General features: G+C 35.9%; 2 protein-coding genes across 9 annotated transcripts in view; both read left to right on the plus strand.

Annotated features, from left to right (window-relative positions):
* Window positions 1-7,615, plus strand: part of LOC128985864 (four and a half LIM domains protein 2) — a 316,238-nt gene extending 308,623 nt beyond the window's left edge. For all 8 annotated transcript variants that reach the window (XM_054405812.1, XM_054405813.1, XM_054405810.1 and 5 more), the window contains 3 exons: window positions 2,509-2,678; window positions 3,677-3,863; window positions 6,177-7,615. In XM_054405812.1, the coding sequence (XP_054261787.1) occupies window positions 2,509-2,678; window positions 3,677-3,863; window positions 6,177-6,334 (515 nt within the window). In that variant the 3' untranslated portion in view covers window positions 6,335-7,615. The remainder of the gene's footprint in view (window positions 1-2,508; window positions 2,679-3,676; window positions 3,864-6,176) is intronic.
* Window positions 7,616-14,020: 6,405 nt separating this feature from the next.
* Window positions 14,021-18,650, plus strand: LOC128987596 (putative uncharacterized protein DDB_G0271606). Its single transcript, XM_054408527.1, has 3 exons — window positions 14,021-14,122; window positions 15,178-15,406; window positions 18,359-18,650. Exons 1-3 carry the CDS (start codon window positions 14,099-14,101, stop codon window positions 18,502-18,504), a joined length of 399 nt encoding a protein of 132 aa, XP_054264502.1. The 5' UTR covers window positions 14,021-14,098; the 3' UTR covers window positions 18,505-18,650.
* Window positions 18,651-18,744: the final 94 nt, after the last annotated feature.

An 18,744-nucleotide genomic window follows, 5' to 3' on the forward strand; every position in this document is an offset into this window, starting at 1 on the left:
ATTTTGTTATGTTATTTTCTTACCGAATATTAGTGTATGTAGAAACGCCGCAACAATGAAATCAGCTGATTTAGTGATTTAGCGAGGAATGAGATATTTGCATACTGACATGGTTGACAATGTGATCATTTTCATGCACTGGTAAAATAAACGTGTTTTGCGAATCTCTTCAGAATTGTTCTACTACTTTTGGGTTCATGTATAGATTCTTCTTTATTTGACTACATCACCGTTCAGTCAGATGCCAGCCGCAAAGTCCGGTTGAGTTTTGTCGATGACATCACCCTTGTTGCAGTTCTGGTTGGGTTACAACATCTCTTATCAAGTCCATTTCATGTTATAGCCCACCATCGGCTTTCCAAACGATTCTACTGAGAGGTTTATATCGTAACTTTTCTGAGAATGGAATTAGATTAGAACTTAAATTGATTTCGCGAAGTCTTTTAAAATTGTTTGTGTGACACACACAGTCGTGATATAAAAGAGTTTGTAGTTAAACTGGTGTAAACAATGTTGAAATTAAAGACTGGTAAAAGCTTGTTCAAGTTCAAAATTAAGTTTTGGTAAAAGTTTTTGTCAATTTATGTAAGGTTCATTTTGACGCATTCAACTCACACAGTAGAGCAGCGTTAAAATAAATATCATATCCGAAAAATAATGAAATTAATTATTTTTGACTGAGTAATACAGTATCTTGAACTTTACTGTTTCAAACAATCAAGCTCAAAGAATATAATTTATCGATTATTTTGAGTCTAAAATATATATATAAAAAAAACATAAAAGTACTGGAGCTATTGATTTTTAATCATAAAAAAACTTTATAACAAATAATTATTACGTTGGTTGTTCACCTTGTGTTTGCTTGAAACGTTGAAACTCGTCCGAATAACTGGCTATTTGAATAACTAATAAATTAAAGCCGGTTGATGGTTCTTAGACCAAAATATATAGATTTATATAATTATAACTGGTGACATACATCTTAAATTGAAGTAAGAATTTTAAAATAAATCAAATTTATGTTTTTTATTGAGTAATACAGTAGGTAAATAAATATATATCGATGCTTGATGTTATCTGTGCGTGCATACCTTCAATTTGATACTTCAATAATGAAAATCCGTCGGGTAGAAGAGCCAAACGAATTTGGATAAGAAAAACCAAATTTAACTCCCATAAGAAATACATGGGGAGCATATTTCATTTACGTATATAAGCCAAGTGGGACTATAGATAACAAACTTGGAAAAGAAAACCAATTTTTTTAAATATGTAAGATAAGTGGATTTTCCATTGCATATTTTATGAATTAATTGTGTTTCCACACATTGAAACTTATTGTAATTTGTTCAAACTTAAAATGTGAGCTGCTTAAATTACTTGTTCCAAATTACCAGATAAGATTTGTCTGTGTTCATTAGCAAGTGCTATAGTGGAGTGGAGTTGTACTCGGGCCACTTATTCATTTTCTCTTGCTTTGCCCTGTCAGTATTATTTTATCATACATTATAACTCTAAGGCTAAATTTATAAAAAACTAACTGAACCAAACACACGTAAATTAAAAGTGGGTGCTATATCCAGTGGGATTAGTTTTGACATCTTGATCATTAGAGCAATTAATGTTCCATTCCCTACCTTAATCTGCTGGTTATAGTCTGTAACAAAGCGAAGTATCTCATTTCATTCTCCTTCAATCACTTTATTCAGACGTGCACTTTCTATTTTAAGCTAAATGAATGTTGGATGAGTATAGAATTATGTGAGATGCCCTGTGCTTTGTTAAGCCTTGTTCACACGGGGCGAGTTTACAAGCTACTCACCAGCGTGTAAAAAGCCGGCGAGTTGGCGAGTGTGCTTGTATTCGTTCACACGGAGCTTGTCCACTCGCCAACTCGCCAATGTGTAAAAAGACACCACAGAGTTGGCGAGTGCGCTTGTAGTCGTTCACACAATGCTTTTTCCACTCGCTCAGTAGCTGGCTCGAACCAATGTTTGTGTATTCATTGCTCGAACCAAATCCTCCACCATCTTTGAATAACACGCGCACAAGCACAAGCAACTGTGTTCACACTGGGCTACTTTACACGCCTACTTGCTCAAAAGCTGGCGAGTTGGCGTGTAAAGTAGCGGCAGCGTCAACTTTTTCCAGAGCTTTTTTACAAGCAGCTTTTGCGCGAGTACGTCGTTCACACTGAGCTATTTTACTAGCTGCGTGTAAAAAAGCCGGCGTGTAGCTTGTAAACTCGCCCCGTGTGAACGGGGCTTTACTGAATAAAATCAGCTGTTCTTTAGACAAGACCATTTAATGAATTCTAGCTGTAAGGCTGGGCCCAGTTTTAAACCATTTAATGAAACTCAGGATGTAAATGGCGACCTGATTAATAATTGAGCACTTAAATCACTCCTCTCACACACATGCACAGCTCAAAATATGCGAGTGTATCGCTATCCCAGTTTTGGCAACATTCTAAAGAACATTTTCTCATAATTGTTTTTGTTGCAGGCACCAAGAAGATGGAGTACAAGACGAGGCAATGGCACGAGCCTTGCTTCTCTTGCTGCGTGTGCAAGTCGCCCATCGGGACCAAGAGCTTCATCCCACGGGAACAGGAGATCTACTGCGCCAACTGCTACGAGGAGAAGTTCGCCACTCGTTGTGTCAAGTGCAATAAGGTAATGAACTAAGCTAAAACAATAGTAGTTTCTCCTATTCCATCGGAAAAGGATTCTGCTGGCTATGTAGCAATAAATATTGAGCAATGTCATCTTACTACTTTTTCAAGAAAATATGAGTGACGTGATATAAAAAAAAACTTTATTACAAGCATCTATTACTGTCGAAACAAAAAGATATAAAGTCCTTTGTTTGAAGTTCATTGTTGGTGATGGTGAGTTAATGTTGTTCAAAGGTTTATTGCAGACTTTTTCCATCACGGACATTTTCACCTGAGGACGGGATCAGATTCCAGATCCCGAAATGTTGTGTATTGTCTTTTTTACCATCGTGATGGAAAATGTCCGCAATAAACCTTTGAACAACAGATATAAAGTATTGGTATAGGAGTACAAAACAACATAAATAGTAATAGAACTATTTATATCATCCCAAATTATGTTGATAAAATAACAATATTTATATTCAGATGAAAAAGCAACAGTATATTTGTCATGTAAATTAAAAATTTTTGCTTAACACTTTAAAATTACATGGCTTTCATATTCAGATGAGATATTAAATTTAAAACTACCTCACCTAGTTACCATGTAGTGTATAGTGTAGCCTACTATAGGCAAAAGGCCTGTCCAGTGTTCATGGGCGTCCATCAATATGGGCTCGGGCCCTCCAGTAGAAAACCACGTTAACCCCCTTGGTTTAGATTGTGCAGTAATTACATAAAAGTTAAATCATTTCACACTTAATCCGTGACTACAGAAGTCAGTTTTCAAATTTTTAAAAACTACCGAAAAAATGTATTGACAACAATAATTTAGGTACTGTAAAAACTAAATTAACCATTTACTAGTTAAATTTTGAGCATTTTCAGGATAGGACCAACCTCTTTACTTTGAGTTATTCCATACCCCTTTACCCTTATGGAAAAGTTAGATGTACACCCATGGGGGTCTCTTGTGATTTGCAACAATGTTCTATAAATTCAATTTTTCAACAGATCATCACAAGTGGTGGAGTGACATACAAGAACGAGCCTTGGCATAGAGAGTGCTTCACCTGCACTCACTGCAACACATCGTTGGCCGGACAACGCTTCACTTCACGCGACGAGAAGCCTTACTGCGCCGAGTGCTTCGGCGAGCTCTTTGCTAAGAGATGCACCGCATGCAGCAAACCCATAACTGGTACGGCCCATTGTAATCATATTTTATCATACCATCATTGACATCCTGGTAGAAAGAATTGTGTCAAATTTGGGTCAACAAAAACATCACTTTGTGATAATTTTTTAGTGGGATTCCGATTTACTACCGGTACAGTAATATCAATCATATAGTCTATTTACTGCCTTCTACATGAGTCTATGTGTAATTTTAAAACTTTTACTTTTGAATACTGAAGTATAAATTCCATCTATAGATAACAGTGCTTTATTTTTCTGAATCGTTTACAAATTTACTTACAGACTGTATTATTTTTATGCACGAAAGACAATAGTCATTTGACCGTCTGTCTGGTTGGCAAAGTCCACTTCCACTATCTAAATAAAATCAACACTGCACTGATATAAAAAATAATAAACATAAAAGCACTCACTTAAAAGCTAAAATAAAATTTAAACTAATTTACATTCATTCCAATTTTTTGAACTGCACCAAGGATTCTAATCTATTGCCTACACATACTAATACAGATACCTACACATCATACTAGGCTATACTGTAAATACATACATACACACATACAAACATACAGATATATTCTAACATACAGTTTTTAGAGTTAAACCAAGAATTTCCTTATACAGTAAACAGTTAAATAATAAATCTTTGAGATAAAAAGTATCATGAATGCTGAAACATAAAATACTGCTCTAATAAAATGAAAGAAAAAAAAACAGAGTACCTATATGATTGTTGAGATTCATCATCAAATAGCCTAGTAATTCCATCTATATGGACCAGTTTTACCCAATCTTAATTGAAAAAGAACATAGTCGGTTGAGCCAATCACAGAGTGTTCTGAGGCTTTAAGTTCCACTTATCTCTTACATTAATGCTGTCGATGTGACATAAAAATCATCAAGTTTGCAATAAGTTATTTGAGCAGACTGTACATTGCCTGTCCTGTAAAAATACTGGCGAGAATATCAAGGGAAAAAGTTGTCTTTTCAGTTTGGTTTTGTCAAGTTGGCATATTCAATAAAAATCAGGATTTATGGGGGGTTTTATGGGGTAAAAATTGGTTTTTCCTATTTTTGACCCTATAAACTTAAAATTTAGCGATTTCTTTCCATACCATTTTGTAGAGCTTAAAAAAACAAATAATTTAGTATATTAAAGCGTTGTTATGCGCCTAATGGTTACTGAGAAAATTCCAAAAATCTGTAAATTTAAAATGCCCATGTTATTCTTATCAAATTTGGAAAATACATTCATTTCATACCAAATTATTACATTTTACAAAAAACACCTTTTTACCCTCCCTGTTGCAGCAAACCTAAGTACTCGTTAAACTTTTATTTAAATAGGGAATACATGTGATATTTCTAAGGAGACATTTTAGTGTAAATCCAATCAGGGAAATGGAATTCGCTTAGTCTGCAGGTTTGCTGTGGCGGGGGTATTTTTAAGTGTGTTTCAGTTTGTTATCATGAATAAATAGTTAAAATTATCGTAACATGGGTTGTTTCCATGGAATCCTTATGTAAAACGGCAGCATTTAGCAATGTTTTTAATTTTTTGTACTTTTGGCCTTTTTTAGTGTGCTCTAGTGGCGAAACGGTTCGTCGTAGAAACAAACATTATATAGGAAACTTGTAGTAAATTTTGTCATCTTTAATTTTACACAAGCAGGATTTTCTCAAAAACCCATAATTACCGAGATTTGCCCGAAAAACCAAAAAAAGTGCCCAAATTTTAAGGTTTTTCCCAAAATAACCAATGTTCCGGGCAAAATATCTGTCAGCAAACCTCATATTCGTGTTCAGCGACCCAAAAAACATAAAGAAAAGTGATGATTAGGACTGTACCTAAACTTTCCGCTAACTGCCACTTATACTCCTAATATGCCTAGCCTATTAAAGTTCAATAACCACACTATCTCAGATGAAGTCGGGTATACAAAATACATATAGCACACTAAGTGACTTACAGTAATGGTGTCCATGTAAACTGATTTAGAACCTGGAATCCATATTGACATATTGTTGCAGTATATACTCCAATTCCCAAAACTAATTTGTTTACTAATAGTATTAGTCTGAATATGTCACATGTAATTTCTTCATAAGAATGTGCTAAGTATAATATGTTACAATTTATACATTTTTTATGGATTTGTTCCTTGTTTCTTGTACAAACTCAACCATGTTCTTTTTAATCTAAGACTGACACATATAATTTAAATGTTAACTGGCACATAAACTTATTTAATATGGCAGAATCTTATTTCTCTGATTTGAACATTATGGATGTAAACAATTCAAAAATGTCTAGGTATTGGTGGCACCCGATTCATCTCTTTTGAAGACCGCCACTGGCACAATGACTGCTTCATCTGCGCATCGTGCAAGACTACGCTCGTAGGACGAGGCTTCATCACCGACGGTGACGACATTATTTGCCCAGAGTGCGCCAAGCAGAAGCTCATGTAAACACCAACTCACCACACATTCATCTGTGATTCGACTATCGCCATCGTACGTGCCGTGCTCTCTTCTTATTCACACAGTCTAACACGCCTTAAGGTGCAATACGCAATACGGACTTCGGTAGTTGACACATGGAAGTATAGCCTCGCAATCTTGGATCGGACGAACCCTTGCGTTTATCTGCTCCACGATTGCGACCGCTAGCCAACGTGTATAGGGTATTATAAATTAGTGTACATAAAATATGCTTTTGTCTTCCTTGCTTACGTGCTGTGTATACGTTATTTTTAACATTTAGGTTTGACGTTTGCCATGCCGATAGAGCTTAGAACAAATTAGTTGAGATTTAGATTCAATATTTTAGTCAAAAGATAACTTTTAACAGATCGTAATTAAAGATTAGTTTGGGAGCAGTACTCTAATGGATACGGATATACATTCGCTTACTAACGCTTACTGAGTCAGATAGGTAAGTAGTATGGCCTTATCGGCTTGATGCCTACTTTTAGTGTCTTTGTAGCTAAGATAGGATCAAACTATTTTTATAAGCTGACGTACCACAATGACAAGTACCGGCTTGACTCACTTTTTCATTAAAGTGGGAGTATTTTAATGTAACGTAACTTATGATCAAAATACACGTACGTTAACTAATTAACTTAAGCCTATTGTATAGTAAGTGGTGGCCTTAAATTATCGGAACAACTTAGCATAAGATCAGGTGAATGAATCGAACAAAAATCGGGTGCATATTAAAAAAAATAGTAGACTAATATGAGCTATATCATATCATATATCACGTAATAGATATTTTATTAATGTCATATCCTTAGAACAATCTCGTTGTATTGTTTTTCAAACAAATATACCATCTCGAGAATTATTTTTAGGTTTGTAATGGTGCTATTTATTTTAACTCTTTCAGTTGGTTTTAATATATATTAATAGTTATTCGATCGTTAAAACTTATGTCTACTGTTATATAAATGTATCGGTTGAAAGAATAGTTTATATGAATGTCAATAAATAATGTGATTTACAACAATGGTCGAAGTATTTATTTGTATAAATTATTATAACCAAACTAATGACCATGGATTGTTAATGTTTTATTATATTTTAGTGATGGAACTTTGTTAATATTTTAACACACAGCGCAAGTTGAGGGGAGGGCAGTGGCGGCTACAAGCACCATTACAGCTGCAAGAACACATTCCACTGCCCTCCTGGGGTAATTTTGCTTTTTGTACAATGTTTAAAAACTAAATAAAGTTTGGAAAATTTTAGCTGTATTTCTTTTACCCTTTACTCCATGTATTTTTTCTCTCAACTCAATAAAGGACCAAAGGCATGTTTTACAGAGAGACTACACAATGTTAAACAAATCTACTTTAACTGATAAATAACATGTTTATTGCATATGTGACAAAGACATGAGGCAGTATAGTGTATTTGAATGCATGGTGGATTTATAATGGAGACATAGGCTGATCTTGCCAGATGAAAAAGGGGGCTGATTTTGAATAATCTATTGGGATGCTACCACCAACAGTGGACTGTAAACTTGCATTTGAGGCATAAGGTAGAGTATTATTAAAACCTCGCCATGTCCACTTCAAGTTCTTAGTTTTTAAATGTTTTTACATATATTACTATGTAAAACAAAATTTTTTTAATCATTCGTATTATTAACTGTTTTATGCTGTTGTATTTATTTGTTTTGCTGTCGCTTGTTATGCCTGTATTAAATGTTGACGGATGCCATGCAATTTTATATTTGTTTCACGGCAATAAAGATATTATTATTACTTTAAAGCCTCCCACTTGATCTGCGCCCCATTTGATCTGCCACGAATGGACTAAGTTAATCTGTTTCTTTAACCAGTACCATTTTTTTAAACTCCAGCGACCAATTAAGGACCTCTGGTTAAGTAGCTGATTAAACAAAACTGCTGTTATTAAAACCATTCATCTTCAACTCCAGTTGTAGATATATGAGTATCTGCTGTTATACTACTCGATTATATTTTGGTCATCATATTTTAGTCAGTGTGGTGATGTGAACATTATCACCTGATAATATTTATTATTTGATTTGTTTGTAAATATTGTATTTGTTCTTAACTAAAACATGGTTGTAATTTTGAATGAATAAAAGCCATACTTTTGGTTTACTAAGTCTTTCTTACAACAATTTTATTCATTCATTGATAAACTCAGTTAGTGCTACATTACAATGGAGAAATTCCTTAGACCAGACAAATTGCAAATTGACCCGGAATCTCCAACTGCCTCAGAGGAATGGACGCACTGGTTACAAACATTCGAAGACTTTCTAACCATGACAGAATTCGTTGAGGACAAGGCCAAACTGAAACTACTAACTAATCGATTATCTTTTACTACTTATAGATTTATCAAGGAATCTGAAACTTACCAAGACGCTTTGAGAGTTCTTAACTCAATTTACATCAAACAAAAGAATGAAATATTCTCAAGATATTTAGTAATGACTAGAAAACAGCAACAAAGGTGAGACTATTGACAAATATGTGTCGGAACTGAAACTTTTGAGCCAAGATTGCGTTTTTGAAGCTGTTAATGCGATTCAATACAGGGATCACTACATTTGTGATGCTTTTATCAATGGCTTAGCCTCGTCATACATACGACAGAGACTATTTGAAAATAAAACTTTAGACCTAGCTGAAGCAGTGGAACAGTCTAGAGCTCTTGAAATGGCTCAAGCTCAAGTCGAGAGCTATCCAAAATCTATGTACGGAATGCAAACTTGTGCAACGAATGAATTGGCAAAGCAAGCTTGTCAGTACGAATTCCCACTACAACAAAAGGAAGAAGCGACTGTTTCCGCTATTAAAAATGTTGATGGCAAGTGTTATTTTTGTGGGCATGACAGACACTCTAGAGATCGCTGCCCAGCCAGAGAAGCAACTTGTGGGAAATGTAACAAGACAGGGCATAATGCGAGAGTCTGTAAAAGTAATCCAACTCAACATTTTAAAGTAAAACAGAAGACGTCTAGTACATCAGCTGCACTAATAGCAACAACACATAATACATCTGTATATTGAAGGACTCTACAGTGGAAGCTAAAGTGAATGGCCTGAAAGCAAATTGCTTAATAGACACCGGGATTACATCAAGCTTTGTAAACTTGAAGTTTGTTCAGTTAAACAAAATTAAAATGTATAATGAAAGTGGACAAGTATCACTAGCTGCTTCTAATATGAAATTAAACGTCCACGGGTTTGTTAAAATCAACCTAAATCTGTTGAATCACAATTACAACAATTTTAAGTTGACTGTTCTTGAAGATCTTTGTACTGACGTGTTTATCGGACATGATATCATGAAACTCCACTCAAATATACAGGTTTGGTTTGGAGGCAAGAAACCTCCTCTGTTGGTGTGCTCCTGTGCCAAAGTTGAACCACCCAAACTATTCTGCAATTTAACTCCAGATTGTAAGCCAATAGCCACAAAATCACAACGTTACTCAGATGAAGATATGCAATTTATAAAACAAGAAATGGAAAGACTACAGACTGAGGAGATCATTGAACCTAGTTCGTCACCTTGGCGTGCACAAGTGTTGGTTGTTACAAACGACAAAGGGAAGAAGCGTCTGTGTGTGGACTATTCGCAAACGATAAACAAATTTACTCTGTTAGACGCCTATCCCTTACCAAACATAGATGATCTAGTATCCACTGTAGCGACGAACAAAGTTTTTAGTGCCATTGATCTAAAGCAAGCATACTATCAAATACCAATTTCTGACGAAGAGAAGAAGTACACTGCTTTTGAGGCTGCTGGTCGTCTTTTTCAATTCAGAAGAATCCCATTTGCCGTAACCAACGGGGTGGCATGTTTTCAAAAGACCATGGACCAAATCATTAGAAAAGAAAAACTGAATGGAGTGTATGCCTATCTGGATGATTTGACCGTGTGTGGAAAGGATCAAAAGGATCATGATGAGAATCTAAGAACATTTTTAGATGCTGTAACTAAGTATGGACTTGTAATCAACAACGAAAAGAGCAAGATCAACCAGTCTTCAATAACCTTGTTGGGACATTTAGTTTCCCATAACTCTATTCGACCTGATCCAGATCGGCTAGAATCTCTACTGTCACTTCCTGTGCCCAAAGACCGAGTTTCACTAAAGCGAGTCCTAGGATTTTTCGCTCACTATTCAAAATGGATACATCGGTTTTCTGATAAAATAAGAAACCTGACACAAGTCAATTCTTTTCCTTTGTCACAGGAAGCGGTTGCAGATTTTGAAGCCCTCAAACTTGACATTGCAAACTCAGTAATTACTCCTAGGAATGGGCAAGAGCCACTGGTAGTGGAGACTGACGCATCTGACATAGCCGTGGCAGCAACTTTGAGTCAAGATAATCGACCAATTGCTTTTTTCTCACGGACTCTAAACAAATCTGAGAAGCTGTATTCAGCTGTTGAAAAAGAAGCCGTTGCCATTGTCGAAGCCCTTTGAAAATGGAAATCATTTCTTATCGGAAGAGACTTCAGATTATACACGGATCAGCAAGCTTTTATCATTTATCTTTGACAAGAGGCATACAAGCAATCAAGAACGATAAAGTTATGAGATGGCGACTAGAGCTAACACCTTATCAATATGAAATAGTGTACCGACCTGGTAGGGAGAATGTAAAAGCAGATACGCTCTCTCGGGCATGTGCGGTTCGCTGGGATAATGCCAAGTTGTTTGAATTACACAAATCTCTCTGCCATCCGGGAGTCACTCGAATGTTTCATTGGATTAGAACTAAAAATCTAAACTACACTCTGGATGATGTAAAAAGGATGACTTCAGCTTGTCAAACATGAGCAGAAGTGAAGCCAAGATTTCACCAATTCCAAGGCAAATTGATAAAGGCAACCACTCCCTTCGAACATCTAAATATTGACTTTAAGGGCCCTCTTCCATCAACAACCAGAAACCGTTACCTTTTAACCATGGTGGATGAGTATTCTCGTTTTGTATTTGCTTACCCCTGTAAGGACATTAGTTCAACAACAGTTATCAGATGTTTTTCAGATCTATTTTTTATGTTTGGAGCCCCGTCCTTTGTACATTCAGATAGAGGTTTATCTTTCATGTCGCGAGAGCTGACGGACTTTCTTCACAAGTACGGAGTAGCTACAAGTCATACGACACCTTATAACCCTAGAGGGAACTCTCAGATTGAACGCTTCAATGGAACAATATGGCGAACCATCCTACTAGCTTTGAAAAACCACAACCTGCCAGTTGCTGCATGGGAAGAAGTATTACAGGAGGCTCTTCACTCAGTCAGATCTCTTTTATGCACTGCGACAAACTGCACACCGCACGAAAGATTCTTTATACATAGCAGAAGAACTACCAATGGAGACTCCTTACCATCTTGGCTATCCGCTCCTGGTCCTGTCCTGTCCTGCTTAGAAAGTTTGTAAGATCTAATAAATATGATGACCTTGTGGAGCCAGTTCAACTTTTGGAATCAAATCCACAGTATGCTCTCGTCAGAAGAAGAGATGGGTCAGAATCACAAGTATCCCTGAGACATCTTGCACCCGCTGGCCTACCTCCTGGTGATCTACCTCATGAAGACAACACTACTGAGAGAGAGATTGTTGAAAATATAAATTCAGACATTGACCACAATGAAGTTCAAAATGAAACTCAACAAACAGTATCTCAGACCCCAACTTCAGAGACGGCTGTGGGGGAACTTCTCAGACCCCAACTTCAGAGACGGCTGTGGGGGAACTACGTCCAAAGAGGAATGTCAAGCCTCCGTCATATCTAAAGGATTACATATGCTATACCTACCTTGAAAAATAGTGGGGGAGAATGTGGTGATGTGAACATTATCACCTGATAATATTTATTATTTGATTTGTTTGTAAATATTGTATTTGTTCTTAACTAAAACATGGTTGTAATTTTGAATGAATAAAAGCCATACTTTTGGTTTACTAAGTCTTTCTTACAACAGTCAGATAATAGTCAGATCATATTTTTAGAAAGATTGCAAATAGAAAAGTGAGCTCTAAAATGTACCTACATTAAAACAATAGCCAGGGGCCATCACAGAAGTTTAATGTATGACTCCCTCTAATAACATTTGCGTGTGTCTATGTGTTCACAGGATAGTGGTAAAATTTTATTCCTACTATTTTGGTTGAAACTTGTCTGAGGATTCTAAAGAATCAGAAACTCAACCAGCCTTCTTTCGAGGAAAGAGAACTTGACTTAGGAAAAGGGAGGGGGAATAGCTGAACTACTTTATAAATAACTTGCCCAAGAAAGTAATTTCAAGTTTTGATAGCACACAAAAATGTAAATCAATAACCTGTAAGTAACTTTAAAATACAAAATGTTTTGTCACTTCCAGACTAGTAGTTCTAATAGCTAACAGATGAATTGTATTTACATCCCTTCCTTCACAAACCCTCTTCATCCTCAACTATTTATGAGGATTGTCTGTAAACTATTGTCTCCATTGAGTACTTGTTTCAACCGAGTAAGCTAAACCTGAAACCAGTATTATCTTCTTGTTTACTTTATCCGCCAATATTCTAGCTTATCTCCACCCCATGTGAAAATTAATCTTGCCATAGACTAGTAAAATCCATCAAAGTAAAGGAATCAACAATTTCCAAGTTTTAGTTGCTTTTGTGATAATATTTCTATGGTCTAAGTCGGGTCAACCAGTCAACGTTACTGATTGGCAATGATGGACGTAATTAAGCGGTTGGACATACAAATTAACAAAGAAATGTTGCACGTGGATCTGTGTAAATGAACACGAGATTGCAAAAATAGGAGTCTCTAAGACTATAAAGTACATGGATAAACCCAAATGTAATATTAAACTTGTCAATCAGTAAGCATAAAACTCCTCCAGTTGAAACACTCTGCCTCAATGAAAACAGATGAGCACTGACGGATCGTTGAGTACATGTCTACAGCCTTCCTAAGCGACCATTGCACATTTTTTACGTAAGCATAGAGCACAATTTTTGGTGGGAAAATTAAGCTTTCTTCACACAATTTTTAGCTGCAATGAAAAGATTTTTCTTCAAATAGGAGTGGAAACTGACTAGAATAATAACGGATGAAGTAAAAAAAAAACTACGTTGGTTTCTCACGTGGTCTGTCACAACGACCTCACTAAGTTGTGACAGAGGCCTTTCCCAACTGCATCATTGGGGTGTAAGAATTTGTTTTCCAAGTGGTCATACAATATATATCCAAGGTCATTTCCATTCTAAATACATGCTTCCGTCATATCATTTAGCATGGAATAACAGATTTTTTAACTGTTAACAATTGTGCTATCAACATTCATCCATCCTTTAAAGTTTAAACAGATCTATGATATTGACTCAATAGTCTAAACTAAATCCATATTATACATCATATAATAGTCAATGATGACTAATTCTTCCTGACTAAAATTACAGTTAAGTTAATTAGTCAATGAACATATCTATTAGTACAAGATAAGGCGCCCTTCAACATTATGACAAAACCTTCAGGACTATAATTCTGATAATGTGACATCTGATAATTGTAGGCCTACACTTACTTAGAGGTATGCCTGTTTAATCCAAGGTCATTTCAATTCTAAATACATGCTTCCGTCATATCATTTAGATAGGTGTAAAACTTCAAAGTTGTCATTGTCAGTTGTGAAGACAACACCACACACGTCAGGACATGTGCTAATGGAAGAGCTAAGGACTAGAATGGTATGTAATACATCCACAAAAAAATGTTTTTTAGAAATTGCAAGTTTGGGAGAAGTGGTTTTTTAATTCCCTAGCACTATTGTTTTTACTATTGCTTGAAGTTGCTGTAACGAAGCACAAGGAATGAAAATGATGACATATTATTACTTCCAACAAAAAATAATAAAAATACTTTCAGCTTCAGCTAAGGAAAATTTCACAATATTCTGGAAATATGCATAACTTTAAATTTTTGTTGCAACCACTAAAAACTGTTATTGTTAATTTACAAGTGTACAATTTTTAATAAATAATGATATTTGTTCAGAAATATTTTTATCTCTGCCTTAAAACCATTTAGTACATTCTGTAACTATTTTTTTAACGTTGTAATTGCTCTAAATATTTTCTTTCATGTTTAACTGTCTTTAATCATCAAGAAATAAGCAGTTCTTAATTTACAAACTTGTATAAAGGAATTTAATAATTAATAGGTAGTGTTAAAACACACAAAATAACAAAAATAAATAATATTCAAGAGTTAGTTAATGTTGAAAGTTAGCCAGGGTAAGGGTAAGAATGTAGGGCAATTTTTTTTCTTCCAAAAATATGAAGGTAGACTTTTATTAACAAAGCAAGACGAAATTGTGATGTCACCTTTCTATTTTCATGAATTTTACTAAATCAAATAGATTTAAGTTATACAATTTTATTCAAAATCTATTCTTAAACAACGTTAATGATTCATGATTATGATTATTGGCCACTTTGCACAAAACTTATCATGAATAAAAAATAAATCAAGTAAAAAATCTATCCTTTTACTCTGTTAGTGCAATTCTTTGAGCATTAATTTATTATTCTGCCTTTTTACACTGACAAGAAAACTAATTGTGATTGTGAGCGCCTAAAATAATATTTAATAGCAACTTTTGCGTTTAGAAAAACTAAGCAATTTGAAGAAAAAATCAAAATCAAATAAATTAAACTAGTTGAAAAATGCAAAAGACAAACATATTACAACTATTACATCCATCTGTGTTCATCCTTTAACAGTTTCTCGTGTGTTTTTACAGCTCAATCTTGCTGTGATTGCAAGCCTTCTATTCTCTATCTGTAAGGCAGACTCTGAAGTTGGCAATTATGGTGTCAGTGAAGCCTCCTCTTACCAAAATTACTTACCCAATGGAGCTAATATGAGGCCACAACAACAACTACTACAACAACAATTACTACAACAACAACTACAACAACAACAATTACAACAACAACAACTACAACAACAACAGCATCAGAATCATTTTGGTAAGAGTTATTAACCCTTTGTACTCCGCACTTGATAAAATTCAACACAGAAGTAACTTAACTTCCATTTGCAGCTTATCTATGTTAGTAAAACCATACTCAATGGTAAAACTCAACAAAAATGGCTGAAAGACATAGGTAGCATGTGCTGCAACTGCAGCCTGGGTGTAGAGTTAAACTACTACACTTTTGTTGATGTGGTGGTTGTCTCAGCAGCCAGGAGATTTAGGGTTGGGCCGGCCACACACAGAATCAGGCAAGGCGGGGCGCGACATGGCATTTTGCCCCCGGGCGTCTTGTGCGACGGGAATTGCACGGGCGCTTATGGAGCTCCACACACAGGACCGGGCGAGGCAGGGCACGTCGAAAAGACACCCCCGGCGCCCTCAGGGCAAAATGCGAAGGTCTCCAAAATTATGCCCCGAGGCAAGTCGCTGCCGGGCAGAACTTTCTGCGCATGCGCGGTCATGTGATTTATTCCCTTACGGGCTAATTTTGATAAGGATTATTTTACAACTGATACAATTTACATACAAGACTGTAACAATTTATACGACCAAAGATTACACCCTTTGATAAGACTATACATAGATGATATTACTACAGTGGTTGAATAATTAATAATTTATCTTGGTATTGATAACTGAGGAAAGAGAGGGCCAACGTTCATATCTTAAGGGTTTCAAAAACCACTCCTCTGGAGGTATGACTTTGAATTTTGTTTTCTATTCTGCTCCCAAGTATAAAGTCAAATTCAAAAGTTGGCTTAATCGGCTCAAGGCTCAGAAATAAAAAACCCTATATTAATTTTCAGGTTTATGGGGGCTAAACTTTTTACTTGACGTGCCCTGCCTCATTCTGTGTGTGACAGCAACAAGACAGGGCGTCTCGTTGTGCCCTGTCGCGCCCCGACCCGCCTGGTTCTGTGTGTGGCCGGCCTTGTAATCCTGCCTCGGTTAGCACTAGTGTGCATTACAACTCACAAGTTCACCTGCTCTGTCTGTGACAAAGCTGGTGAGAAGGGTTCTCTATGATAAACAATAAGGCCGGCCACACACAGAACCGGGCGGGTCGGGGCGCGACAGGGCACAACGAGACGCCCTGTCTTGTTGCTGTCACACACAGAATGAGGCAGGGCACGTCAATTAAAAAGTTTAGCCCCCATAAACCTGAAAATTAATATAGGATTTTTTTATTTCTGAGCCTTGAGCCGATTTAGCCAACTTTTCAATTTGACTTTATACTTGGGAGCAGAATAGAAAACAAAATTCAAAGTCATACCTCCAGAGGAGTGGTTTTTGAAACCCTTAAGATATGAACTTTGGCCCTCTCTTTCCTCAGTTATCAATACCAAGATAAATTATTAGTTATTTAACCACTGTAGTAATATCATCACTGCATAGTCTTATCAAAGGGTGTAATCTTTGGTCGTACAAATTGTTATAGTCTTGTATGTAAATTGTATCAGTTGTAAAATAATCCTTATCAAAATTAGCCTGTAAGGGAATAAATCACATGACCGCGCATGCGCAGAAAGTTCTGCCCGGCAGCGACTTGCCTCGGGGCATAATTTTGGAGACCTTCGCATTTTGCCCTGAGGGTGCCCGGGGGCGTCTTTTCGACGTGCCCTGCCTCGCCCGGTCCTGTGTGTGGAGCTCCATAAGCGCCCGTGCAATTCCCGTCGCACAAGACGCCCGGGGGCAAAATGCCCTGTCGCGCCCCGCCTTGCCTGGTTCTGTGTGTGGCCGGCCTAACTTGATTGTAAGTTGACGGGAGGGTCAATTCCTTGTGAGATCCTCAAATCAGGCATTTTACTAATTTATGCTTATTGTTACTATGTCTTTGTGTCACATTTTAGATAACTTTGTTTTTTAAATTTAAAATAGAAAAAATATATTCAAAACTGAATAGTTCATGCACTTCAAAGGGTAAACAAAAGCGAAAAGAGGGTAGATGGTCGTAACCAGAAATATCTAATCTCGAAACCAAAACATAAGTAATCAAATACCGAAGCTCAAATTCCAAAACCTAGATACAAAACCTTTATTCTTGCCTAGTTCAGGTTAAAAAAATACAGATAATATAATAAAATATTCACTATGAATTTAAAACTGATAGAAATTAGACTCCTAACCTAACATAAATAACATTACTGTAATATGCAACAAACATACTTTAAATCTAAAATAAATAAAAAACATATTATTAAAAAAAATTAAAAACTGAGATAAATTAAACATCTAATACTGGAACAATAACATGATTATGAAATCAATTTGAACATTTATTTAGTGGTCAATAAGTTTCGGTTTAGCGTTTTGAATTTCAAAACTTGCTGATTGAATCTCGAAATTGAATGGGTTAAGTCAGCTATAGTATGGTGAAGTATGCTAGAATACAGTAAATTTACCAGTCAGTTTTGCAATAAGTTTTGCCCACACTAAATAGACTTGCACACCAACAATGCTGATATTTTGTTATTTTGAATCACTTTGATAAACGACTGTCATTGTGTAGAGTATTAAGATCACTTAATATTTACTTTATTACAGAAGATTGCATTACAATAAAGAATATTGTGAAAACCCACATAAAACAATAGCTAGTCAAATGAAATTAGCTCAAATCTGCTGTGTGTTGCATCCAAAAAACCGGTATGATTTTCAGTACTGGTAGTCCATGTTTCCAAAGTAGCGTAACAACAGAACTACGAGCTGCTATAGGCATAAAACATTACAAGAATCAAGTCTAAAACTTGTAATCAAAAAATATTTGAATAAATCATTAACGATGTATGATATTGTTGAAGCTTGAATTGGACAGGATGACAGCTCTTTCATTCCTACACCACTGGTGCTGACTGTAAAACATCTTCTATTAGTTTAGACACATATTTGTGTAGCTGATTGTGTACTGTACTGTATTTTGGAATAATGTTGTTATATGACGCAGGGGGTGACAGATCAGACCGATTTTTATACCCGCCTCGCAGCTACTACGCTCGCTGGGCAGCTGACGAGGAACGAAAAGACAACAACCAAAACAACCAGTGGCAAAACTGGCAGGGACGACCGATGCAGTCCAACTACAACAACTAAAGATTATAAACAGCCTTATTTTGAACATGTTAAATTCAAATGGAAAAGATGAGTTGTTCAAGAATGCAACAGGTTTTACTGCTACAGTGTTATACATATTAAAATAAATAAATTCAGCTGATCTAAATTATTATTTTGCTTCGCTACACTATTTTTAAGGTAGAATGTTTGGTTAAAAAATGTAGAGCTCATCATGTTTGATCAATTAACAAATAAATACTAGAATAAATAAAAAAACCT

This window comes from Macrosteles quadrilineatus, unplaced genomic scaffold (genome assembly GCF_028750875.1).
Source record: "Macrosteles quadrilineatus isolate MER2022 unplaced genomic scaffold, UCM_ALF_1.0 Scaffold_2__2_contigs__length_208266976, whole genome shotgun sequence".
Classification (NCBI taxonomy): Eukaryota; Metazoa; Arthropoda; class Insecta; order Hemiptera; family Cicadellidae; genus Macrosteles; species Macrosteles quadrilineatus.